Source organism: Natator depressus, chromosome 1 (genome assembly GCF_965152275.1).
Source record: "Natator depressus isolate rNatDep1 chromosome 1, rNatDep2.hap1, whole genome shotgun sequence".
Classification (NCBI taxonomy): Eukaryota; Metazoa; Chordata; order Testudines; family Cheloniidae; genus Natator; species Natator depressus.
This window is the reverse complement of record NC_134234.1, coordinates 14164222-14190283: the sequence shown is the minus strand read 5'-3', so window position 1 is coordinate 14190283 and position 26062 is coordinate 14164222. Positions and strand designations below refer to the sequence as shown.

General features: G+C 46.7%; 1 protein-coding gene across 3 annotated transcripts in view; it reads right to left on the bottom strand.

The window, feature by feature from the left end:
- Positions 1–26062, bottom strand: part of GDPD5 (glycerophosphodiester phosphodiesterase domain containing 5) — a 337315-nt gene that overhangs the window by 188802 nt on the left and 122451 nt on the right. For all 3 annotated transcript variants that reach the window (XM_074955111.1, XM_074955119.1, XM_074955130.1), the window contains exon 3: positions 22612–22786. In XM_074955111.1, coding sequence (XP_074811212.1) covers positions 22612–22728 — 117 coding nt within the window. In that variant the 5' untranslated portion in view covers positions 22729–22786. The remainder of the gene's footprint in view (positions 1–22611; positions 22787–26062) is intronic.

The window sequence follows — 26062 nt, the reverse complement described above, 5'->3', positions numbered from 1 at the left end:
TAAGTCAGTTCTGACAGAGATGATTTGGCAGTATCCAGGGAGGGAGAGACTCTCAGACACCCCAATCCTCCCTTCAGTTAGCTAGAGGAATTTTACATGGGATGTCCAGAAACCCCTTTCACCACTCCCACTGCTTCAAACACACACATAAAATAGGATTCCCTAAACAGATACTACTGCAGCTCAAAGAGGAAATATAGGAACCAATTCAGACTTGTTACCTCTTGCCAACTCTCGGCGCGCGGGGGGGGGGGGGGGGGGGGGGACGTTTGCATTTAATCACATGACTGGTTCAGTCCTGTGTTTTGCTGTTGGAGCATATACTGTAAGGAGCGTCAAGACCTACTAATGGACAGGGCAGCATGCATGAGCTTCGGCCAATTAAGAACATCCATAAACTTAATTCTGGACAGCAGTAGGGAAGGGAGAAGTAATATGATGTGGGATAGCCTGTTAATCATGCATCCTGATTGCGTGCCTAAAGGAATATAAGATTACTTCTGCTAGGGGAATTCAACCTGTCAGCTGCCCCCCCCCCCGCAGGAATAAAAGACTAATATGAGATGTTCCAAATGCTAGAGCCATGAGACTAATTGGGGGAAAAGCTGAATTTCCTCTCTTTAACTCAAAGCATAAGATACATAGTGAAATCAGTCCAGAGAATGATGGACAAGACATTGTGAACTCAGCGATGAGCTCTCTGAGCTAAAATTCATGGGATTCACCATCACTCAATGTGATGCCTGAATTTTTAAAGAAGGGGGAGCTGCAAAGATTAATTTGCTTGCAAAAACATACACCCTCTGCTTTCTTTGGTTAACTTGGGACTATCTTACTCTTAAACCAAAAAAAGGCTTATGTCCTCTATTCTCAAATGAATTTAGTGCTGGTAAAATCCTCCATGGATTGAGCAAAGCATAGCTTGTGAGAGTATAAGCTTCCCTAACTCTTCCCTGTTAATGTGTGTCAGCCTTGGCCTACAGAGACCACTCAACAGGGGTCTTGCCTCTTTCATCAAGAGAAGTTGGTCCAACAACAGATATTACCTCCCCCACCTCAGCGTAAAGTTTAAAAGATGGCACCACAATTAAGCCTGTACATTTTAAGGAAGCACAGATACTAGGGCTTTCAAATTTGCCACTTGAACTGTGCAAAAAATTCACTGTGAACCCAGGTACCTCTTGCCTTTGCATTAGGCATCTGAAATTCCGTCAAAAGCCACCAAGCCGGTTGGCACAAGACACTACGCTACAGCTGAGTGGTAACCTCATAAGTCAAGACGACTTTGCGAGGTTATTTCACAACCAACATTCTAGGGGTGCGAAACTACATGAAACTGAAAACAAACTGAGCAGCCGGCTCCCCTGCTTTTTCAGTGCACGTGAGAGAGATGACTGTTGCTGTGAAGAGGTTCTTTCCTCGGAGTACTTTGTTAGTAATCCAATGTAGACTGGGGTACAAAGTTAAGTGCATTGTGGATCCTGAACACAGATCCTGCTTTAATTTTAGTGACTGGGGAGAAGATTCAGCAAGAAATAAAAAATACAAAAATAAAAAACCCACCAACAAAACTATCACAGCTCTCTTTAGACCTTAAGATAGGTCCCTTTGACAATCCTAAGGGAGTTTGACACCTAATTCCCCAATAAATGCCAATGGGACTTTGGTGCCTCATGTTACAGCAGAGTTGTGGCCTCCCATATGCACCACGCAATACCAGACGCAGTAGTTTTACTCTAATCTAAAAGGGCACTCAACAGGATTGGATAAGCAAAATGTTCTGCTTCTAGAAACATGTTATGAGCCTAAATCCATAATTAATGCCCAGCCTACAAAACTCCCAGAAACAGAAATTAGAGGTGCAAAAAGTCCACTTAGACTAGAGCATTCCCAGAGCAGGTTTCCGTACACCCCTCAATGCTCTGTACACTACTTTAAAATGAGTAGTGATATGGTTTTCACCACTTCTCTTGAGAGACTCTTCCAGAGTCGAATAGATTTTTGTCACTGGGCCTCAGTGGGTCACAGCTGAGAATGCCAAATTCAGGACAAACTGCTGAGAAACAGGGCAGACTCATCCCAAACTGGTGGCCAGTAACAAAAATAAACTTCTTGTTAACCAGTGTGGTGATACAGAAGTCAAAAATGCAGTCTCCTTAGACATTTCACCCCTTGGCTCACCACCCAGACAGTGGACTTTTCATGAGTGGTTACTGAAAACCAATTTCATCATATATAGGGTCCTTCCAATCCCAAGAGATCAGCCACTTTGCCAGGTCAATATATAACTCAAATCTTACCCAGTAATCATGCTGGTGCCAATGCTTTAGTAACTAAAAATAAAGGTTTAATAATAAAAGAAAAAGTTATAAATGGTTAATAGATCATATACATACAAGTGATTTTTCAATGTTCATAGATCAGGATCACAGCAGTGATGGAATAAATGCTAGCTTTCAAAAGTCTCTCTGGAAATTATCCAAGCATACTGGGGGTCATCAGTCCTTGTTCAAAGCTTCCTTGTTAAAAATCCAGTCCAGAGAAATGACGCAAGAAATGAACACAAAATGGAGATCTCAGAGGTCCTTTTATATGCTTTGCCACGTGCATGGAATTTTACTGTCCCAAATAAAGCTCACAGCCTCTGTTTGTGGAAAGTTACTGGCCCAAGATGGAGTCCAGGGTCACATGCACATATCACATGTCCTTACATGCTTTCATGACTCACAGTAGCAGCCACTGCCCATATTCTTACTGGGGCATTCACAGGAAAACTTACTTGGCAGTATGAGTTTCTTCTATGGCCCATTGTTAGAGTGAAATGTCCTTAATGCGCCATCATCACATAGCTGTCTGGCCTTGATGCAACTCTTATCTGCTGGGTGTTAGCCAGGAATATAACACGTGTATAAGACACATGTCTATGGCCAATATTCACAACTTTAGATACAAAGATGATACGTGCATATAAACAGGATAATCAAACTTAGCAAATCATAACTTTTCCATTGAAACATTACATGACATACTTTGTACCAGATTTGTTGCAGTTGTATAACAGTGATAATATCAATGATATAAAAAGGTCATATTCAATCATAACAGTATCACAGTCTCACTGTCAGGAAGTCTGCCCTGCACGATTTCCATATAGCAGCAATTTTCAATGCCTGTACACTTGCTGACTATTTGACGCAGAGAAGTTAAATGTTGTCCACCAGCTTAGGGTCTCAGATCAGTCTGTTTCTTAAGCCAGCCCCTCTATAGCACCATAAACATTCTCAACCTCATTTATCAACAAAAAAGGCAGTAAGGGTAAATTTAAAATATAAACTTTCAATCCAAGGGTCTAATACGATCATATTAAAACAGGGTTATCAATCCGCAGACACCTACAGAAGGTCACCATGGTAGTCAGCCATTCACTTACATGGAATGCCAGAAATAGGGGACACATACTCCAGATTCAAAAGACATAGGCCTTTACCAGTTAAACTAAAGGTGCAGCTGCGAAACCTCAGTTAGTTAATGAAATCAACTCAATGTCTATGAGAAGAGCTGACCTATTTCATCAATTATGGGACCGTGACATGCCTACACACACAAGCAATCCCTTCACAATTCAAAGTGGATCCCGTAGAAACTGTTCACATGGGGCCAGTCAACCAAGGACCTTATCTTCTCATCTACATTAGTGGGACTTTCCAGGATTAATGGGAATCACCCAACAGGATTTACGTGCTTAATCTCACATCTCCTCCTCAACAGAGACTACAAACTAGACCTCCAAGGACAAGTATGCAGATTGATGAGCCAATCCAAAGTACCAAGCTATTAACTCTTTTCCACTGCTCCCATTCCTCAGGGTCCTGTGGTACCGCTACAAACCCAGAACCAGTCGCTGCACTACACTTCAGGAAGCCAGAGTGTCACTAGAGAAATGCAAAATGTTACTACTCAACATAGGACTGGAAGGGACCTCCTGGTCATTGAGTCCAGTCCCCCTACTATTGCAGGCAGTCCCTCAAAAAGTCTAGAGTTGGGGGAAGGAATGGCTGCTTGAGATGCACCCACATTCTGCTAGCCCTTAATAGCATGAGACCCAAAGCTGGATCTCTTACATGTCTGTTCACTGTATTATAACTAGACCACTGAACTGGCCTCCAAATGGTATCTGAAGCAGTCATACGCTGTTTTGACTTAACATTGAGTAACCATTTTTGTGGGAAATATGTTATCTATGGGTCCGCACTTGCGGCATTTTAAGACTTCCTCGCCTAAGTAAACTCACTCTTGTCGCACTTATTCATACATTTAAATAGGCTTTGAAAGGAGCTATTTCTTTTTAACTATTTATTCAGGAAGTTTTAACAAGTTTACAAATCCTTGCCATGTAAATCCCTGTATACGTATTTAACAGACCAGGTCTGGCTATCAAATGTTAATATTCAATAAAAGGCAACCAAATATCTGTCTATCTGGGTCTTGGGTCTATTTTTCTGGGTACATAACTGCTGTGTTAATTTTTTCCATAACTATGGTCTCCCATTACTTTTTGAACCATTCCTCAGTGCTTGGGCTATTCTTCTTCCAATGAGAGGCTACTAATAGCTGAAGAGTTACTAGCAGATGAGCGATTAATTCTACATTTCCTTTTGTGTGACCCTTTCCACTAGGAAGCCGCAGGAGGATTACCAAAGGATCATCTGGTAATAAACAGAAAGAAGTTATTTCTAACGCAAGCACCGCTCTGAACATCAAGACGGAGGACTTTACTGGGAATGACAGAAGAGGGGAAGAGTAGAGATGCAGAGAAATCAAGTTACTTTGGTCACTCGATTGTCAAATTACAACTCAGCACTGAGGTGATGCATTCACAGCATCAGTGGAACTTGGAGATCAACACTACGGGAATTAGCAAAAGAAAAAACGGAAATATTGTCAGGATTTCTCGTCTATCTTCACAATTGCCCAGGTGCATCAGGAAATGGTCAGCTCTTGCTGCAGCATTAAGTAAGTTTCAGCACCTGAATTCTGACAATGCTGTTGAACAGAACAACATAATGAAAGGTTCCCAAGTTTCATAAAGAGCAACTTTAAGACCCAGAAAGCAGAAATGCCAACCATTCTGAACCTATTTTAGGGTTTTATATGGTCACCTATCACCGTAATATCTGACCACTTACCGTGTAAAGTCAATACTAATAGAATCGTAGGACTGAAAGGGACCCCAAGAGGTCATCTAGTCCAGTCCCCCACACTCAAGGCAGGACCAAGTATTATCTAGACCATCCCTGACAAGTATCTGTCCAACCTACTCTTAAAAATCTCCAGTGACAAACATTTCATCACCTCCCTAGGCAATTTATTCCAGTGCTTACCTAGCCCGACAGGGAATTTTTCCTAATGTCCAACCTAAGCCGCCCTTGCAGCAATTTAAACTCACTTCCTCTTGTCCTATTCTCAGAGGTTAACAATAATGTCTCTCTCTCCTTGTAACAATCTTTTATGTACTTGAAAACTTATGTCCCCTCTAGTGGGCTTAGTGGAGTCTCTGGCACTTCTCCCCTTTCAGGGTCAAAACTCTTCTTGGATAGGGGTCTTTTTGGAGGGGCGGAGAGGGGAGGGGTTAAGGAATAGAAAGTCTTTCATATTGTGAGCATCTTTTATGTGGAGAGGCCATCCCAAGAAGAAAGGTTTTGCTGTGTTTTCTAAAGACAGTTCAACTCTGGATTCACCTTACCTGCTTAATTATAGGAAGAGCTAATTGAGAATGGAGAAACTTAGTGGAAGCGATCCAACGTTACATCAATACGACACATCACACATGTAACACTTCCAGAGCACGATGCTGAAGAATTAAGCATGCTAGTGGCGATGAAGAGTGGCAAGGGCTGGAGGATCCTCTGGGACACCATAATAAGGGCACAGCTGGACAATAGCTCCTCGGACAATATTAGGAATGAGACACTAACAAACAAGCAATGATATTGACAGACTGGAGGGAGTTCAGAGAAAAGCATCAGAAAGGACCAGGGAGTTAGACCCGGCAGCAACATATGTTCTTTCAGTCTGGGTGATTTTAAAATAAAGATAACTCCAGATGCATCAGAGAAAGTGGGAATTGCTCATTTTAAGATCCTCTGTCGTGGATCAACTTGTAGCACTGACTCTCCCTGTAAATTGAAAGGGGCAGTAGAGAGAGAGAAAAAAGTCTTCGCTATCGTTCCATAGCTATGTGCAACTCAAGACAAAAAAGTTCAAAACTTCAAAAGGTAGGGGATTTTTGCACCATGTTCTGAATATTTGAAAATGGCCAGGTTTTGCAAAATTACACTGTGTAGGGTTTGTCCTTGCATAGGAACATTTAAGTACAACTGGGTTCTTTCACTGAAACACTCTACCCAGAACTACTTAGTGTGTCAAGTCTCATATTTGTTCTTGTCCTCAAAGCCACACTTCAGAGATCCTGGTGATTGCAAGAGCATCACAGCTTTCATTGAAAGAAAAGTGCATTTCTAATATTCATGGCTGCATTTAAGAGCTTGAAAAGGTTGACAAATCAGAAGGTAAATAAAAAACCCTAAATCTATTATACTAAAAAAAACCCTCATGAATTTTAAACTTATGATTTTTGTGGCCTGGCTCATGATGTTGTTTTTACAGATTGGGGTTGGTAATACAGTAATTCTTCCTAAGACCTGAGATGGTCTTCCCCATCTCTGACATCTAGGATTAAACAGACTATTATATCTACATGACAGTGCAACTCAGACTGAGCCTCGGGAGTTGCAAGTGACTCTTTAATGTGTCCCTGCAGCTCTTTGCAGCATATGATATTAAAACACGGTGTGATTTAATTAACAACCAGTCAGGATGCTTTTACTATGTTATTAACTAATTGTAGTTGATAAAATAATACGGGTTAGTCATTTTGCCGTGAGAATTTTCATACAGTAAATGAAACAATGAATTCACACTACTGTGGCTTTTGGGGGGAATGTTGATCACTAATTTGGCTCCTAAACCACTGAGGAATGACTATCACTGCTATATGACTTAGATCACACTGCTAAGGCCACGTACCGGGCTAGATATAACTGAACAAGCTATATGAAGTGCTTCAATATAAAACAAGTTGTTTAACACACAAAGTTCCACAATCAACCATTAAGTCCACTGAGCACAGTTCCAAGTTCTCTGCACAGCTCTATGCTTTAAAGCATGACAAAATAGCCATCAAAAGCATCTCTGCAAGGGCACCACCCTTCAACAGAAGAGTTGCGTCATCATGAGTCATCCCAGTTCTGCTTTAAAAGCACAAGAGAGGGATGAAAGAGAATGAAGAGTGCTCTTCTAGGATGGGGAAATGTGTTCTGGAGTAACCACTCCGCCCTCAAGGAGGAGGGCTATGGCGTCGATTGTCTAGCAACTCCATCACTCCGCAGAGAAAGAAAGTCAACTAGTCAGCTCCCTGCTCCCTTTGCCCCCATCCCTGCCACAAAGGGCGTAATGAACTTGTAGGCACTTCAGTAAGGGAAGCAAAGTCAGCCTGTGCATTGGTGGGAAGTTCCCATTTATTTAAGATGAGACAATTTGGTTTCCTGTTCTAATTTCTGCCACTAGTCCAACCTATGTTATCATCAGAACGAAGATAGCTTGAAGAGGGGGAGGGGACACATTCCAGACACTGTATAGTCCCTTTCCCCCTTGTTTTTACACATTCTTAGGAAATGCAGATTTCTTTAATTGAACCAAAGCAAAAGTTCCCTTCTTGCGGCTCTGAAGGTAGCACAGGCCTCTTCTCTCACACGGCACAAGAGCGATGGTTTCGACTGCTCGGTTGCTACCGTTTGCCCTAACGCTAAGGCATGTGGAATCACCCACGATGGAACCAAAGCGCTTCAGTTCAAGCCACTGCCTTGGTCTCCCCTTACTTTATTTATGCCTCTGTGTGTACCGTCGCAGCAGCGTGCAAACTTTTCCAGTTGCGCCGACCTCCCTGACTGGTCACCTGAAGGAATCCCTTACTTCTGCGCTGCAGCGGGGGCTGCTGGCCAGGGCGGTCATGATCTTGGTGGCACAGATCCTGCTCCTGTCCCGCTCTGCAATACCCACTCTATTTTTCATCATGCTCCGCTATTATGGTGGCTGGTCCTGCATGACCCCTGGGATCCCAGTTGTTTCATCCCCCCCCTCCCGTTTGCACACCACTGTACCATCAGACACACCGTAACGTGACTGGAGGTTTGGAGCTGTTCTGTGGTGTAATGGGTTTGTGTCAGCAGAGGCTTTACCAATGAGCCACTGCTTAGAACAGAGCAAGACCGACAGTGCAGGCCGCAGGGGGAGGAAGGAGGGGAAGAGCATCGAGAAGGACTATCCCAGGGGCGTAGCCATGAATGGGCTGCGGCCCCCTCCCCCCCAACTTAGCCTCCAGACCCACGCCCCAGCCCTAGCCCCGCTCAGCGCTCAAGCCGGGCAGCAGGGGCTGGGCCCGGTCTGCCCTCCTGCCTGGAACGGGGTCAGGGCATGGCCCTCTCCGGCACTTGCCCACAAGCCCCTGCGCCCCGACCCCGCTCCCCGGCTGGAGCACTGGGCACGTGGAGCAGGTGGGGCTGCGGGGCCACCCATTTTCCCAGGGTCCGCCCCATTGGCCAGGGCCCCTGGGCATGGCCCGTTGGCCCAGTGGCTAATCCACCACTGGAAGGAGGGTGAGCGGGCGGCTAAGGGACAGCAGAGGAGATCCTCGAAAAAAAGTAGGCCTGCTGCCTCGCCACACACACACACACACACACGTTTCCACTACCTTTTTTGGAGGGGGTAGGGGGGCGCTATATTGTCACTGATCCCGGGTCTCCATTCTTTGGGTTCTTACTTCTCCAGTGATAGCGCTGTTTTTAAAATTACACTTCCCCACACAGGTGCCGTTTAACCACGTTACCCAAGAGGGAAAGAATCTGCATCCCCATTCAAAAGCACTGGAAATCAGTTTCCACACTGCTAAGGCGAATTACAGGATTATATTTTGAAAGTGTTCTATTAATGTAATAGGTGGTATAACGGTTTTATTAAAGCGTTAAATAGTAGAGCACAGCAGGAAAGATTGGGTCTGGCTGGGATTCGAGGACAACACAGCAACCCCCTGTTTTTAAGAACAGGTTAGACAAGCACCTGTCAGGAATGGTCTAGTTCAGGGGTGGCCAACCTGAGCCTGAGAAGGAGACAGAATTTACCAATGTACATTGCCAAAGAGCCACAGTAATAAGTCAGCAGCCCCCCCCACCTCAGCTCCCTCCCCACTCCCCCCATCCACCGGCAGCCCTGCCGATCAGCGCCTCCCCCTCCCTCCCCACACCTCCCAATCAGCTGTTTCGTGGCATGCAGGCGGCGGGGAGCGGGAGGAGCGAGGGCATGGCAGGCTCAGGGGAGGGGACAGGGTGGCGTGGGGGCAGGGCCTGTGGCAGAGCCAGGGGTTGAGCCGTGAGCACCCCCCAGCACATTGGAAAGTTGGTGTCTGTAGCTCCAGCCCCGGAGTCGGTGCCTGTACAAGGAGCCACAGGTAGGCCACCCCTTTTGCTTTACATCCAGCCTTGAGCATCAAGCAGGGGGCCTCATTCAAGAGGGCAAAGGAAGGGTTTACAAACCTAATTCCCTCCTCATTTTATATATTCAGAAGAAGGCTTCTATACTATCTCCAGGTTTTCCTCCCCAGAGACTCCAGCTCCTTTTTCTATTGGTACACCTTGCAGAGCTGACACCTAGTAGCCACTGAGTTGCCGGTTGCTCACTGATTATTCTGTAGGGTTATAGTAAAGCCCTACCCCAAGGAACAACAGAGCCTACGGACTCCACCATCCAGTGCATGGGTGTAGGAGCCAAGAAATCCTGCAGTGAACTCCCAGCTCTGCTGCCAATTTGCTGCACGGCCTTGCACACATCACAGCCTTTTGCACCTTACTGAACCCCCTCCCTCCATATGTCTAACAGGGTAATACCTCCATCACAGGGGCATCGTGGGGATGAGCTATTTGTACTGCTTTGAAGAGCTACACACATGCTAAATATTAAACAGTTTCCTTTTAACTTGCAGCAAACAGCAGCCCAGGAATTTGATAGCAACCCCTGATTTATGCGGTCAAGAAACTTGATTTAATTGTCTCATTACAGACTGTTAATTCCAGTTCTCTTTTATGCAGACGAGGCCCAGATACACCTTGAGCCTGCCAGCACAGAGGTTTCCGTTTTCAAAGATCCAATGTACTCTGGGGGACTTGTTTAGTTCAAATAGGAATCAGGATTCACAAGAGGGCTAATGAGTTACCAACATTCAATAAGCAGGTACTGTAATGCTGACCCCCACATCTCTGGTTACACTTCAAAGCAAGGTAGTGCAAAGAGCTGGTTCAGGGGCCGCAGAAGAGAGAGCAGCCTCTGTTACCCATTGAAAGGCTATACCAGCAAGTGACCTATTGCAAGGAGAGGGAAAGGGGACAGACTGGAGCCACATAAATTGCACTCTGAGAACAATGACAGAATGAAGCATTAGAAACAGAGCTTGGAGGAAGTGTAGTCTAGTGGTTAGAAGCAAGACAGCCCAGCAGTTAGGACTCCAGAGTTTTTATTTCTGGCTCTGTTACTTAATCTGAGCTCAGGAAAGTCACTTAGTACATGTTTCTGCCTCTTTTTCCTCCCCATTTGTAAACTTGGGGGGGGGTAGGAATCCCTCCCGGTGTCACAGGGGGCTTTGGTGGGGATGTATTGCTTTGAGATCTTTGAATGAAACGTGCTAAATAATCACAGAGCACTAGGAATTACCGTTACTGATAACGTACGAACCAACACTCCTCATTCATCTAAATGCCATCCAGGTTTGGGAGGCAATTTGCGGCATTACCCAGTCACCCACAGATCAGGAGACAATCAAAACATCATTGACTCTGACTAACTTAAGATCCAGCACTAAACAACTAAGTGGACTAGGAATCTCAGTGGCCTTAGCCACTGTACCCCAATGGGGTCCCAGAACAGCAGAGCCAGGTGGAGTTGCCAACTTTCTATGTGCAGGAAACCGAACGCCCTTGCCCCGCCCCTTTCCCAAGGCCACGCCCCCACTCACTCCATCCCTCTCCCCCACCCTTGCTCACTCATTCATTTTCACTGGGCTGGGGGGAGGTGAGGGCTCTGGCTAGGGGTGCAGGCTCTGGGGTGGGGCTGGAGATGAGGGTTTGGGGTGCAGGAGAGAGCTCCAGGCTGGGGCAAGGGGTCACGGTCTGGGAGGGGGCTCCAGGCTGAGGCAGGGGGTTGGAGTGTCCGAGGGGGTACAGGTTCTGGGTTAGAGGTGTGCCCTCCAGGGTGTGGCCATAAATGAGGGGTTCAGGGTATGGGCTTGGGATCTGGGATAGGACAGGGGGTTGGGGGAGCGGGGGTGAGGGCTCCGGCTGCAGGTACAGGCTCTGGGGTGGAGCCAGAGATGAGGGATTTGAGGTTCAGGAGAGGGCTCCGGGCTGAGGCAGGGGGTTATGGTATGAGAGGGGGTATGGGATCTGGGCTAGGGAGTGCAGGCTCCAGGGTGGGGCCAGAAATGAGGGGTTCAGGGTGCACGAAAGGGATCCTGGCTGCAGCAGGGGGTTGGGGTGGAAGGGCGGGTGAGGGCTCCAACTGGGGGTGTGAGCTTTGGGGTGAGGCCAGGGCTTGAGGTGCAGGAGGGGGCTCTGGGCTGGGGCAGGGGGTGCAGGAGGGAGCGTGGGCAGCGCTTACCTCAGGCAGCTCCCGGGAAGCTGCCAGCATTTCCCTCCGGCTCCTAAGTGGAGGCTCAACCACATGGCTCTCCACGATGCCCGCACCTGCTCCTGGCCAATGGGAGCAGCTGAGCTGGTGCTGAGGGCAGGGGCAGCGTGCAGAGCCCCTGTGGCCATCCCTCTGCCTAGGAGGCAGAGGGAGATGCCCGCAGCTTCCCAAGAGTCGCAGAGAGTCAGACAGGGAGCCTGCCTGCACCGGACTTTTAATAGCCCGATCAGTGATGCTGACCGGAGCCACCAGGATCCCTTTTTGACTGTGTACTCAGGTTGGAAACCAGACACCTGGCAACCCTAGAGCCAAGCCACCTTCCCTCTCTTCTCCCCATTTTCCCAGATACCTTAGACTCTTTGCATGACAATCAGCAGTGGTAGAAGCAGGGAGGCACAGCGCTGTCAGGAAATCCTCGACGGCATTAAGAAGCACTTGTCACAGGAGTTAATCCAGACATAGGCTTTGCTTGGCAGAGGTGCCCGGTGTTGACAGGGATCCAGTGGAATTGTTATCAAAGGGCTCCAGATAAAGAAGGGATTATTATGTCTGTTGGAAGTGCTGTTTGGAGAATGGCATTTTGCTGTCTAAGATGTTGGGCCCACTCTTCTGTCCCTGGCTGGCTGAGTGAAGTTCTTGGGGCATCTCCTCTGAACGCTGAAGAGGCAGAACCTATGTTCTCTCTTGAGCCGCTCTCTCAATGCCAACATCCTATTCTGAGGAGAGGCAGTGCTACCTAGCGGTTAGAGCTGTGTCAAGGCCCTTGGGCTCCGTTCCCCATGCTGCCACTGATTCACCTTACAACAGCTTGACTTCTGTGCCTCACTTTGCCCAGCTGTGAGGAGGCCTCCCTCGCAAATGGTACTCTGAGACTTGTTTGTAACTCCTCCAAAGGCCCCTGGAGAACAGCATGCCGGGAGTGAAGCTATTGCATTCACTCCAACCAACATAAAAAGTGCCACTAAAAACCATAGTCAATCCCAGCCCCCAAATAAAGACGTTCAGAATGGGGTTTAGCCCTCAAGTTTGGTGGCGCTGATACGGTCATACTGCACTCATAGAAAACAGTATGGTGTTAGGGGAGAGCTGGAGAGATGGGGAAGAGGTTGGGCTTTTTCCCCAGGTCTTCTGGAACGGGCTCTGGCACATGGCACTAAGATTAAGCAGTTCATTGGCTTCTCCACACCCAGCACTTGGAGTCACTTCAGCTGATGCAAACTCATCCTGTTCATGAGTAGATCTGGACTGTCTGCCACACCCTGCTAAGGGATGGATCAGGTTGGATCAGCAAAGCTTCATAGTGAGTTTCAATGTCTCCATGTAAAGGTACCAAAAAACATTAAAAGGGGCCACTTCTGAGACAGGAGCACCATGGTCCTGGCTAGAGGACTTTTAAAGCAATCTCTCTGTAATGGCCTAGCTAGCAGACAGGTCCCGACTGCCCGCTTTTGGATGGAATGTCAGACTTCCTTAACCTGCATGATCCATCCTAGTGCAGCAGCACCATGGTCCCTGGATAGAGCTGGCTGGTTACATGGTGCTGGCTCTCCTTATACCCAACTGCTTCTTTGTTGCAAACTACCTAATGGTCTGTAAAAGGAACTTGATATGAGGTCAAAGGAGCCCTTAGCTACTTCTTGTAAAGGTTGTTGCTATATAAAGAAGAAACTGGTCAATAGCAATGGCTCACTAGACCTGGAGCTGGCAGATATCGGAGAGAAAAGTCCCAGGAAGAGGAGAATGAGGCAGCCAGGCAAAAGGACCAGGAGCAAGAACGTGTGCTTGGGGAAAAGAGGCTGTCACTATCTGGTGGAGAAGCAGAGGGAAACCGAAGAACACAATACTCAGAGGGGCAAGAAAAAGGTCAACTTTTATCCAAAAAGGATACCACCACTTACTGCATGCTAGACAATAGTTACCAGACACTGCTTCTGCATGCAAGCAGTGATGGTAGTTGCCATATGAATGTGATCAGTGACAAACAGGAGAAGTAGTTTCTCTGATGACTAATGGGTGCGAAGGTGGTAAAACAGTCTCTGGTCCACGCTGTGGAGGTGTTGATAATCCCAGCTCTACTGAATGGCCACAGTGAATGAGCCAAAACACTGCTGGTACATCGAATGGAGATTGTACTGTAATTCAAGTGGGAGAGGTCTATGTGTTTGAATTAGATGGGCCAGAGATTTGTTCCTGCTATCGGCCATAAAGAGAGATGTACAATTAGAACATGTAAAACAGCTGATCAGTTAAGTACTTTGCAGCCACAAGACCATTATGCTCTCAGTTATTCCTGACAAGGTCCAGGATTCACAGCACAGAGCAAGGCTGATTCACCAAGTAAGCTGTATGCAAGGGATTTAAACCACAAAACGTACTAGAGGCATCGGGACAAAAACAGTTTGTAAGCAGGGGGAACTACGTAAGGGCAGACACAGATTTACATATCTGTAATTAATGTCTCAGTGTTATGACAGCTAAACTAAAGAACGTATCCCGTGCTGGAGCACAGAAGCAAATCAGGCTATTATTAAATTGGACTCACAGCAATTAAAATTTTTAAACGACAAAAGTTCACATCATTCCTATCTCCAGCCTAAAACTTATGGTCATAAAATAAAAAAACATGAGTCAGTCTCCAATCTAAGGCCAGAAGGGAAATCCAATCCCAGTGAGATACAGTTCTACACAATTTCATTCTTTTAAGCTCCAATTTCCCGATCTTTGTGGATTTTCATAGATTCCAAGGCCAGAATGGACCATTGTGATCATCTAGCCTGATTTCCTGTATAACACAAGCCATAGAACTTCTCCAAAATAATTTCTAGAGCAGATCTTTCAGAAAAACATTTAATCTTGATTTAAAAATTGCCAGTAATGGAGAATCCACCATGATCCTTGGTAAATTGAATAAATGAGTAAGGCTACAATTAGTTATGGAGGTCACGGCAGGCACGGATTCTGTGACTTTACTGGACCTCTGTAACTTCTTTGGCTTCAGTTGTCAGCAGCTGAAGCTGGGGCTGGAGGAGGGACTGTGCACACCCCTGCCCCGCAGCTGGGGCTGGAGCCATGACTGTGCGCCCCCACCCCGCAGCCAGGGCCACGTACCCCTGCCCCATGGCGGGGACTGCATCTGGGGCCATGTGCCCCTACCCCGCAGCTTGCAGCGAGGGCTGCAGCGGGAGCCAAGCACCCCCCCTCACAGCTTCCCAGGGCCGTGTGCGCCCCTGTGTCTGGGGTTGGAGCCAGGACTGCGTGGCCCTGCCCAGCAGCTGTAGCCAGCTCCGGAGCAGGAGCTGTACGTCCCCCGCCCAAGTGGCTGCGTGCCCCCGCTGAGGCTGTGGACACTGGAGCCGGGGCTGTGCCCTTCCCTCGCCCCCCATAGCAGAGGACTTGGCCTATCAGTCCCCTCCAGAGGACTCTAGCTGTCATTCTACCCTTCTTTCTCCCCACCCCCACCACCTTGCCCCGCCCCTGGTTATTTTTAGTGAAGTCACAGACAGATCACAGACTGCTGTGAATTTTTGTGTATTGCTGTGGTGTTTAGATGTTGCTTGTAATTATTAGAATTGGGAGCACTGGCTGTTGGGAGTCTGAAAGGACAGGAAACAGGAAGGAGGGGAGAGGAGTTGAAGAGGCTGAGGGAGAGCTACTTAGGGTGCAGCAGCAGCTTGGAAAAGAGGTTTCCACTTTAAAAAATAAAGTCCTGTTGAAGTTTGTTAGTACCTTGCCTGGCTACTACAACAATTGCCCATGACCTCTCCATGACTTTTACTAAAAGTAACCATGACAAAATCTTAGCCTTACTAATGAGTAATGATTCTCACAGTTAAAAATGTATGCCTTATTTACAGGCTGAATTTCTCTAGATCCAATGGCTGGAAGTTGAAACATGTTATACCTTTCTCCACTAGATTGAAGAACAGATTATTAAATATTTGTTCCCCACATAGATACTCAGACTAATCAAGTCACCCCAACCTTCTCTCTGCTAAGCTAAATAGATCGAGGTCCTTGAGTCTATCACTATAAGGCATGTTTTCTAATCCTTTAATCATTTTTGTTGATTTTCTTTGAACCCTCTCCCATTTATCAACATCCTTCTTGAATTGCAGACATCAGAATGGACATAGTATTTTAGCAGCAGTCACGCTACTTCCAAATAGATGGAAAATAAACCTCTCTACTCCTACTCAAGATTCCCGTGTATGCATCCCAGGGTCACATTAGCCACAGCACCATGGTGGGAGTTCATCTTTAGTTACTTACCCACCATGACCCCCAAATCTTTTTCAGAGTCACTACTTCCCAGGATGGAGTTCCCCATCCTTTAAGTAAGGCCTATATTCTTTGTTCATATATGTACACATTTAACATTTAGCCACATTAAAATTTGTGCCCAGTTTACCAAACAATCCAGGTTGCATCCTCCAGGTCTGGGTGGGGCTAGCGCTGGGGCTGGAGTAGAGCCAGGGCTGAGAGGTGGGCCTAGATGCTATGTGGGTGAACCATGGCCCACCCATAGCTACACCCCTGGTTTTACCTCAAGTTTTCAAACCTCAAAAGTTTCAGTTGGTGTTTGAGTGGCAATTTAGAGGATTTGCCTCCCCCACAACCCAAGAAGCTGGTCACCAAAACCCATTCAATATTTTAAAATTACTGAGATGCAACCAACCTATAAAACAGCTGGTTTATTTTTGCTCAATGGATTGACAAGAAATTACTGATTACATTTGGATTTTGTGGACTTCTCCAAACAAAAATTCCTCTCCCAAGGGCGAGATTTGAGGCACTCAGATGCTACACTTACAGGAGCAGCATAACCACATTCGTGTGAACAGAACAGACTCTGAACACGTTTCTCTTCTTATACATGTTCATTGCCCTCATACAACAGCAGAAGAGTACTGATTTCTAATGTACAGCAGAGTGAGATGCCTGCCTTACACCTGTGTGAAAAGAGAATCAAGCCCCCTAATCCAACATTTCAGCCCCAATGGATTTTAAAAGACTGAAGCTGCAGCAGAATCTGAATTACAGCACAGCCAGTGAATGCTGCTGTAATACTGTAATACCCAGCATCAGGTCAGTTAAGGTAAAAGCCTGTGAGTTACACATGGAGACCACCACATGTATACACTGCCATTAGAAAGGCTGCTCCCTAAGCGTTTCATTGCTAGGAATCCATCAACTGGAGAGTTTCGTCTGGTGACCACCTACGGAAATTGCTATTTCTGCATTGTGACAGGTTTCAGCGTAGCAGCCGTGTTAGTCTGTATTCGCAAAAAAGAAAAGGAGGACTTGTGCCATAAGTACTCCTTTTCTATTTCTGCATTAGATCTTTCAAAGCACAAATGGCAACTATATGCCAAACCCAGTTTGTACTGGTCCCTCATGCCTCTAGGGCTGCAAATCATATGCTGGCGCAGGATGTCTTATTAAGATGAAGCAATGATCTAATCAGAACATCCTTATTCGAGTACCTTCTGACAGAGCGGTCACTAAATCATTTGTTTTATGCCAACTAGGACACTTGCAGGAATAATGCGAGAACACAAGCAAAATTGTTTCCTTTTTATGAAGACTCCAATTAATATTTTAAAAGCATGAAAGGCAATCTCGCCAGTAGGTTAGGAAAACCGCACTTAATGGAAAAGGAGCTGCAAGCCTCACAGAGGCTACTCATCCGTCAAAATTAATACAAAAAGGAAATCAAATGTGCAAGAAGCGTGTGGCCTTTTGTCCTTCAAAAGGTTATAGAAGGGTAAGAGACAATTACAGTTACACGCCACTCTCTAACAAAAATGTAAAACTCAAGCTTAAAATTAAAAAATTCTCATTTTCATTTAAATCTTCCACACAGCAGGAAGTCTGAGCTGCATTTTTATAAGTTGCAAGTGGGGAGAGGAGAAGTGACTTTAAAACCTTGGCTCTTCACTAGGAACTTGATCTACATGGATTTCACTGGAGATCTCCAAGTTTCTGTATCCACCCCAGCCAAGCAGGCTGCATTTGACAATGGCGCTCCCTCCCACAACTGCTTTTGAAAGCTGTTTTTCTGCTTGTCTGCCCAGGGTAAGTAGAATTCAACATCCCATGCAACAATCCATAGTGGTTTTAGAGTACAACAAAGGGTCAAGCGCACCTTGCTACGGTGACTAATAAGTTCACACTCCATATCGATATGGCGACCGTTTAACCACAGCCGAAGGTGGACGCAGTGGGTAGTCAGATTCCGATTGTCAAACGCTGCTCTCTGTGAGCGTGGGCAGGGCTTAGCAATACGCCAACCACCACACAATAATTTATAATGAAAACAGGGGAAAGTCCTAAGGGTAGCTGAGGGTGTAGCAGCAGCCAGCAGCCGCTGTCTCCTTGCAACTACAGGGCAAAGACCAAAGAACCGCACCAACTACAGATTTTCCACAGAGGGCAAGCCGTAGCGAAAAATTTTTACTCATCAGGCCATGAGGAAACCTGCACAGACAAATGCCACGGTTGGATGCACATCGTTTTGAGATGATTAACATATCTACATTGCGATCCTTAATTAAGTGCAACGTTTTGGAATCCTGGCTAGTTGCCAAAAATGCCCATGGAGTCAAGAAGTCTGGGCACCCACAACATCAAATCAATAATTAATAGCTTCCTTAAAGAGTTCACCATGCTAGGACTACTGCTTAGCTCTGGATCACCATCACCTTAGTAGCAAATGGCAAAGCAATAGCCACCATTTGAGATTTGGTTCACATCTACCCACCTGCACAAAATTTCAGTGACTAAATAGATTTAGTGCAAATTCACTGATTACGTAGTATGTTTAAATATTCAGGGACAGGTTCTCCTACCCCTACTCAGCATCAGTAACATCTTACTTGCAGAGTAAGGTACTAGCATGGAAGAAAAACATTCTAAAAGCTTCAGGCAGCAGATCTACTGCTTCCAAATTATTTCTGTATTCCTGACACTTGAGCGCTATCTGACAGCAACTTGGCATGGTGTGACGTATGGGATGCCTATGTCCCGTCACCCTCTGGTGAAAGGTCCACCAAGCAGATAAAGGTACCCACTACTTTCACTACCACAACCTGCAGGAGGTTTCTTTTTACTAACGTGATGGAGACATCTCTTTTTGGAGCTGAAAATCAAAAGATTCCAATCCAGCTCTGCTTATGTGCACTCACTGGCAGCTACATCCGTTCTCTGCGCCACATGGATGCACTATGGCAGGAAGAGGAATGAAAGTTGAGGAAGAGTGGACAGACAACAGAGGATGCAAGAACAAAGCCTAGGAAAAAATACTCAAGAACCGAATCAAAACCAGGGAGGTACACGGCCTCTACTTTTTATTTATTTTTAAGTGATGTGACAATGTTTCATTCTAGGTATTAACATCTGTAGATTTGTTTTCTTCTACAATAGTACAGGGTTTTCAGGAAGACTACAAATAAGGCCTCTTAGAATCTCAATTTAGTCTGGCCCTACCTAACTTTGTTTAACTCACTTACTCTTTCCCTTCTTGCTTGCTACTTCAAGCTCTGAAGCTCTGTATGGACAAGCAGAGCAAATTAGCTGAACCATGCAATGCAGTTAAGGTTGCCATCTCCTCTCTTACCTCTCAGAGAGCTGATGCCCACATGGGAGGACATAAAAAGTCCAGTGCAAAGAGCTTTACACAATTTCTTTAGCAGAACTGTAGATTCATGATTCAATCTTGTGGATGACAATTTATGGCAACAAAACCAAGATTAGTGCAAGACGAGGCATGTTTCACTTGAAAATTAAGGCTGCGCATACCCCCTGGGCCTCATTCTTGAACAGTACCCTTACAACCAATCTTTAACTAGTAAATTTCATATTCTAGCTAGTAGATGTCTCTATTTTTAAAGCCCTTCTTAAAGGGTGTGAACAGCTAACCTAACTCTACTGCGCCACTGGACACAATTCAGCATCTTGGCAAATGTCTTTTAGTGCAGTGAAGTAATTCTACTTACCACTGTATTTCTCAACATTCTGACCCAGTTTCCTGGTCATGTTTTAAATGCTTTTAACAGTTGCTACAGCAAAACTCTTGAGCATTGAGAAACAAACAAGATCTTCTAGAGGGGAGGAGTTCTGCATATCAGTTTGTTCAAACCTTTTCTTAACCCCAGTGTAGATTTGTTTTTAAAGTAGTATGCACTAGAAACTGTATAATGTTGAAATGAGAGAAGCAACAGTAACTGATCTAAGGAGTAAGACATATTTAGTTCTGTCCAGGGGTGTGGAATAAAGAGACATTTGTAACGTACGAGCATTCAGACTTTTCACAGGTCTTGCGGCAAGTGGATTTAGTGCTCATGAAGGTGCCACATGGACAGTTCTAGAGACATTCTTTATCCATAAAACAGGTGAAGCATTAGCAGCAGTATAAGCTTCCCCATATACCTCTGCCAAAATACCTAAACGCTGCCCTAGTAGGGATGGAAATACCTCTGTAACAAGGAAATAGTCTGGTTTCCATAGCCTGTTCAGTCCCAGCTAGTGCTCACTGTTCTGCTTTCCTCCAAGTACAATGAAACCATTCAACACACCTTCTGCAACCTAACTGCAGAAACTCAGCACTGCCTGTGGTATAGGAAGCAAAAATGCACTGGAGGTTTGAAGTACCCAAAACTGATGATGCGAATAATAAATAAAATATTATGACTATTTCGCTCTTATCAATACATCTCAAAGAACTTAAGGAAGGAGATTGGTATCATCATCCCTCATTGCACAAAGGAGGTAATGGGGGAATTTTGCACCACTGCGCATGTGCAGAATTTATGCCCCCCGCAGATTTCTTTGCTTCTCTGCAGAAAAATGACTGACAGGGAAGCAAAGGGAAGCTGCAAGAGCAGTCATGCACCACTCCCTAGCTGCGCAGGTACATCTTTCAGGCACCCGGAGCAGCCAGCGGACAGGTAAGTCACCGCAGGGCTGGGGACACCCCAGCTAGTGGCTCCTACCCTGAGCCAGGTTCAGCTGCGAGTCCCACACCTAGAAACCTCCCCCAGCTGCAGGAAGCTCAGCATCCTCCCCTGCTTCCTGCCCCCCTTGCCCTTCAGTTGTGGTGGGAGGAGTCACTGTACAGGGAGCTGCTCCCCATCCAGCCAACCCCCATACATCTGTACCTCCCATACCCAAACACTGCCACTAACCTCATCCCATACACCTAGAACCCCCTAGCCCTCCATACCCCAACCCACTGAACCTCAACCCCTCCATCTGGAGCCCCTCTGCACCCTGATCCCCTGCCTCTGGAACCCCACCCCTGCACTCAGACTACCCCCCCATTGAGCTCCTTGCACTCAAACCCCCACCCCTGGACCACCCTGAGCCCCCACATCTGGACCCCCATGCCACTGACCCCCAACTAGCTGCACCCAGACCCCTCTGCTGAGCCCCAACTACTTTCACCTAGAAGCCCCTGCAGAGAGCCACTGCTCCTGGAACCCCCGCAACGAGCCTCTGTGCATCCAGATCCCCCCACACCTAGTACCCCCCCCCGCCACTGAGCTGCCTGCACCCAGATTGTCCCACACAGAATCCTCTCACCCCACATCTGGATCCCCCCTCACTGAGACCCTTCACTCTTGGATCCTGCCTGCCCCACACCTGGTGCACCTGGCGCAGAGGGCAGTGCCCTAGCGTGTTTCTGGGGCTGGGGCAGGCCCAGGCCCAGGCCTTGTGCTGCTTCGAGGTCGGGTGCAGCCTCACCACTGAGTCCGTGTCCCGGGGGTGGGGAGCCTGCAGGGTGATCTCCCACCTCCGTACCGCCAATGGCCTATCCTCCCCACTGCCATGCTGGAGCCTCCGCATTTATTTATTGACAAATAAAACTTGCAGAATTATGCACAATTTTAAAATATTTGGCATGGAATTTTTAATGTTTTGGTGCAGAATGCCCTCAGGAGTAAGAGATGAAGTGACTGTTCCAAGGTCACCCAGCAGGCCAGAGGTAGAGTTGGGAACAGAGCCCAGGTCCCCTCAAGTCCCAGTGCGGTGCTCTGCCCACTATGCCACACTGCTTCGAAGAGGAACCAGGCTGCAGTACTGCAGCTCGATTAGCTGCCTCAGCCCCAACAGCGGCTCATGCCAGTGGTCCCCAACCTTTCTGTGGGAATAGCACATTAGCACAGACACCCCCGCAGCCAAAATGCCTCCGAGAAACGGCAATGCTTCTCAGCGGGCGGTTCTCTGGCGGCCGTGCAGTGTCCTGCGGGTGCACACAACTGCCCCGGCAGGCGCCATTGCACCTGCGGGCACCATGTTGGGGACCCCTGGGCTATGCCATCAGAATTGCTTCACCAGGGAGGTAACATCTGCCAGCCAGGAAGCCATAGGCTCTTAAACAGACCAAATTAAACAAAGGAGGGAGAACTGAAGCCTCCTCATACATGCAAAGGGCAGACCAGAGATATTAAAATGAGAGGTTGTGACACAAGCTGACAAGGGCCGTGTAATTCACAAGCCTGAAGGCCGAGAACAGGGATACACGCATCCTCTTCTGCCACAGCAACAAAGGGTCAGGAATGCTCATGGTTTGAGTTAAAAACGCATGCCACCTTTACCTCAGAGAAATCCCCAGGACCCTGGGGCCAGTAATTTCTGTCCCTCACTTCAGTAACGTATAAAGCAGCCAGGCTGCATAGAACCAAAGCTATTGAGAGCACTTTTTAAAACTGAAGCCTAATTTCACATTCAAGGCCAGCCTTCAGGTTCCCCATACCTGGCTATACGTTCAAAAAATTAACATGAACACGGGATGCATACGGGAGGAGACACCTGGTTACCAACCTTTGTGGTGTCATCATGTGACCGCTGGTACCGTTTCCAACGGCAGCCATAGATCCCGGTCAGGCATGACAAACATAACTGCGGCTCGTAGTACTGGAGTGGCTGGTGTTTAACCATGCTCTTCCCAGCTCTTCAGGAGCACACTATCAGAAATCCATCAGGTCTTGGGAGCGCCCTGAAAAGAGAGGAGAGAGGGAAGCTGTGAAGTCTCAGATCCTTTAAAATGGATGGAAATGATGGAAGCAGAACGTGGTTCATAGCTAGAACTGGAGAATGGTCGTCAGGACTCCTGGGCTGTATTCCCAGCTTTACCAGGATTTGGGCAAATTGTCCAACTCAATTAAAGTTTATATTTGAAAAATGTCTACTTGTTGTGCTGGCACAACACCGAATGATGTTTACTCTTTGCACTACTCACAGCCCGGACAATTAAATCTCTTTGCTTTTAAATATTAAAGGTCCAGATCCTCAGCTGGTACAAGTCTAAATCACTCGACTGACAATGAAACTACGCTGATTTGCCACAGCTGAGGATCTGGCCCTAAGTATTTAGTGGTGTCTGGAAAGCAAGCCAAGGTCGGGTTTCAAGCCGTCTCTTGCTTCCTACACTGGTGAGTCGGAGAGGCAGCGTTCTCAGGAGCGCATTGCATGTCCCTCCCAATCCGCTCCAACCAGTGCTTTGAATTGTGCTGACGGGGCCTGCAGCTGGCCGAGGGCCCTTCCCATTACACAGACGCATTCTCTCCCCCAAAAGAGTTTATGCATTAAGCGCCCAAAGAGTTGCCTATACTCAAGTGCCATTACCATGACACACTTAAAGGGCTAGTTTTCCCTGTCCCTCCTAGCCCCCCCCCCCCGCACACACACACACGGGAACTCAGTCATGATGTTCTGCAGAGTTCCAGTGCATACCTTGAGAAAACATTCTGTAACTAACGACACTGATTCTATGCCATGTATGTCACAAAGCTACTGTTTATATTTAGACACTTGCTTTCGTCTCAGCGGAGATCTGTAGCCAACATCCTTAGTGATCCAATGGATTTTACTATTAAAAATCACCATTAGCAAAAGGAAACCTAAGATTTATTGTCTGCACAATGACACTGATGCTTGGAAATCTGGCATACTGTACGCAACTACTGTTTGGTGGTAGGACTTGTGGTGCTCTCCATTCCCTTCCCAGACCCCGTACCAATACCCCTCACCCATGTTTGTATATTTTCTACGTGGACAGTAAATCTTTATGTAAGGCCAACAGATCCCAGTCATTGGTGGGCAGGATCGAACCTGGGACCTTAGCTTAGTGTATGAGCGTCTGCTGCATGAGCTAAAAGCCACATGGCTCATAGCTGAGGGTGTAGCAAACAATCTCTAGATCAGTGGTCCCCAAACTTTTCAGGGTCATGCCGGGGCTGAGCTGAGAGAGGAGCAAGGCTGGGTGGTGCTCCCTCCTCACCCCGCATTGGGGCTGGCCCAGGCCCCACACACACACACACACACACGCACACACCCTGAATGTGCCTCTGTGCTCCCCTAAGGGAGGCATGCCACACAGTTTGGGGACCTGTGCTCTAGATGATCGAGGTGCCACCAGAGGGGACAGAGTGCCAGACCAAGCAGGCAAGGGTTACATCTAGAGGGGTCCTCACCCCATAACTGCCGTGCTTCCTTTTGCCCTGGATTCCACGTGTTCAGTTCTGGATATTTCCAGTCGAGGGTCCAGTGTTTGGCACCTCCACCAGTATTGGAGACAGCAGGATTCTAAGAACATAACAACGGCCAGACTGGGTCAGACCAAAGGTCTGTCCAGCCCAGTCTCCTGTCTTCCGACCGTGGCCAATGCCAGGTGCCCCAGAGGGAATGAACAGAACCAACCAACCCATCCCCTGTCACCCATTTCCAGCTTCTGGCAAACAGAAGATAGGGATATCATCTCTGTCCATCCTCACTAATAGCGACTGACAGACCTATCCTCCATGAACTTATCTGGTTCTATTTTGAACCCTGTTATAGTCTTGGTGTTCACAACATCATCTGGCAAGGAGCTCCAAAGGTTAACTGTGGGCTTGTGTAAAAAAATATTTCCTTTTGTTTTAAACCTGATGCCTATTAATTTCATTGTGTGATCCCTCGTTCTTGTGTTATGAGAAGGAGTAAACAGTTCCTTTGTTCACATTCTCCACACCAGTCATGATTTTATAGACCTCTATCATATCCCCTCTTAGTCATCTCTTTTCCAAGCTGAAAAGTCCCAATTTTATTAATCTCTCGTCACATGGAAGCCGTTCCCTACCCCTAATCATTTTTGTTGCCCTTTCCTGAACCTTTTCCAATTCCAATATATCTTTTTTGAGATGAGGCAACCACGTCTGCACACAGTATTCAAGATGTGGGCGTACCATGGATTTATATAGAGGTGATATGATATTTTCTCTTATTATCTATCCCTTTCTTAATGATTCCCAGCATTCTGTTCACTTCTTTGACTGCTGCTGCACATTGAGTGGATGATTTCAGAGAACTATCCACAATGACTACAAGATCTTTCTTGAGTGGGAACAGCTAATTTAGACCCCATCATTTTATATGTATAGTTGGGATTACGTTTTCCAATGTGCATTACTCTGCATTTATTGACTATCGTCTGCCATTTTGTTGCCCAGTCACCCAGTTTTGTGAGATCCTTTTGTAGCTCTTTGCAGTCTGCTTGGGACTTAACTATCATGAGCACTTTTGTATCATCTGCAAATTTTGCCACCTCACTGTTTACCCCTTTTTCCAGATCATTTATGAATATGTTGAATAGCACTGGTTCCAGTACAGACCCCTAGGGGACACCACTATTTACCTCTCCATTGTGAAAACTGACCATTTATTCCTACCCTTTGTTTCCTATCTTTTAGCCAGTTATCAATCCATGAGAGGACCTTCCCTCTTATCCCATGACAGCTTACTTTGCTTAAGAGCCTTTGGTGAGTGACCTCGTCAAAGGCAGTCTGAAAATGTAAGTACACTATATCCACTGGATCCCCTTTGTCCACATGCTTGCACGGAGATAAAGATGGCACGGAGAGAACGGGATGATGACATTTTTTTTAATTAAAGTCAGGCTAATCCTAGGTTGGGGAAAATTAGCCCCGTCCATGGACTACACACTGTGCCAGACAACCAGGGTTTCAAGCCCACCAGACTTTAGACAGACAGTGAACAGACAGCATATTAATATAGTCCACTTCAGCATTGCTTCTCCCTCTTCTTTCACACACCTGGCATCTCAATCCTCGGATTAAAGCTCTCTGTACAGGTCCCAGCAGCTGCTTTGCACCATAATCCAGCCAGACGACACAGGAACTAGCAGAAGCTGCCACTTCAACAAAAATAATGGTCTACCCACACCAGATTGCCAGAGGTTTTTATATGTCCCCAGGGATAGGGCACAGAGTCAAGA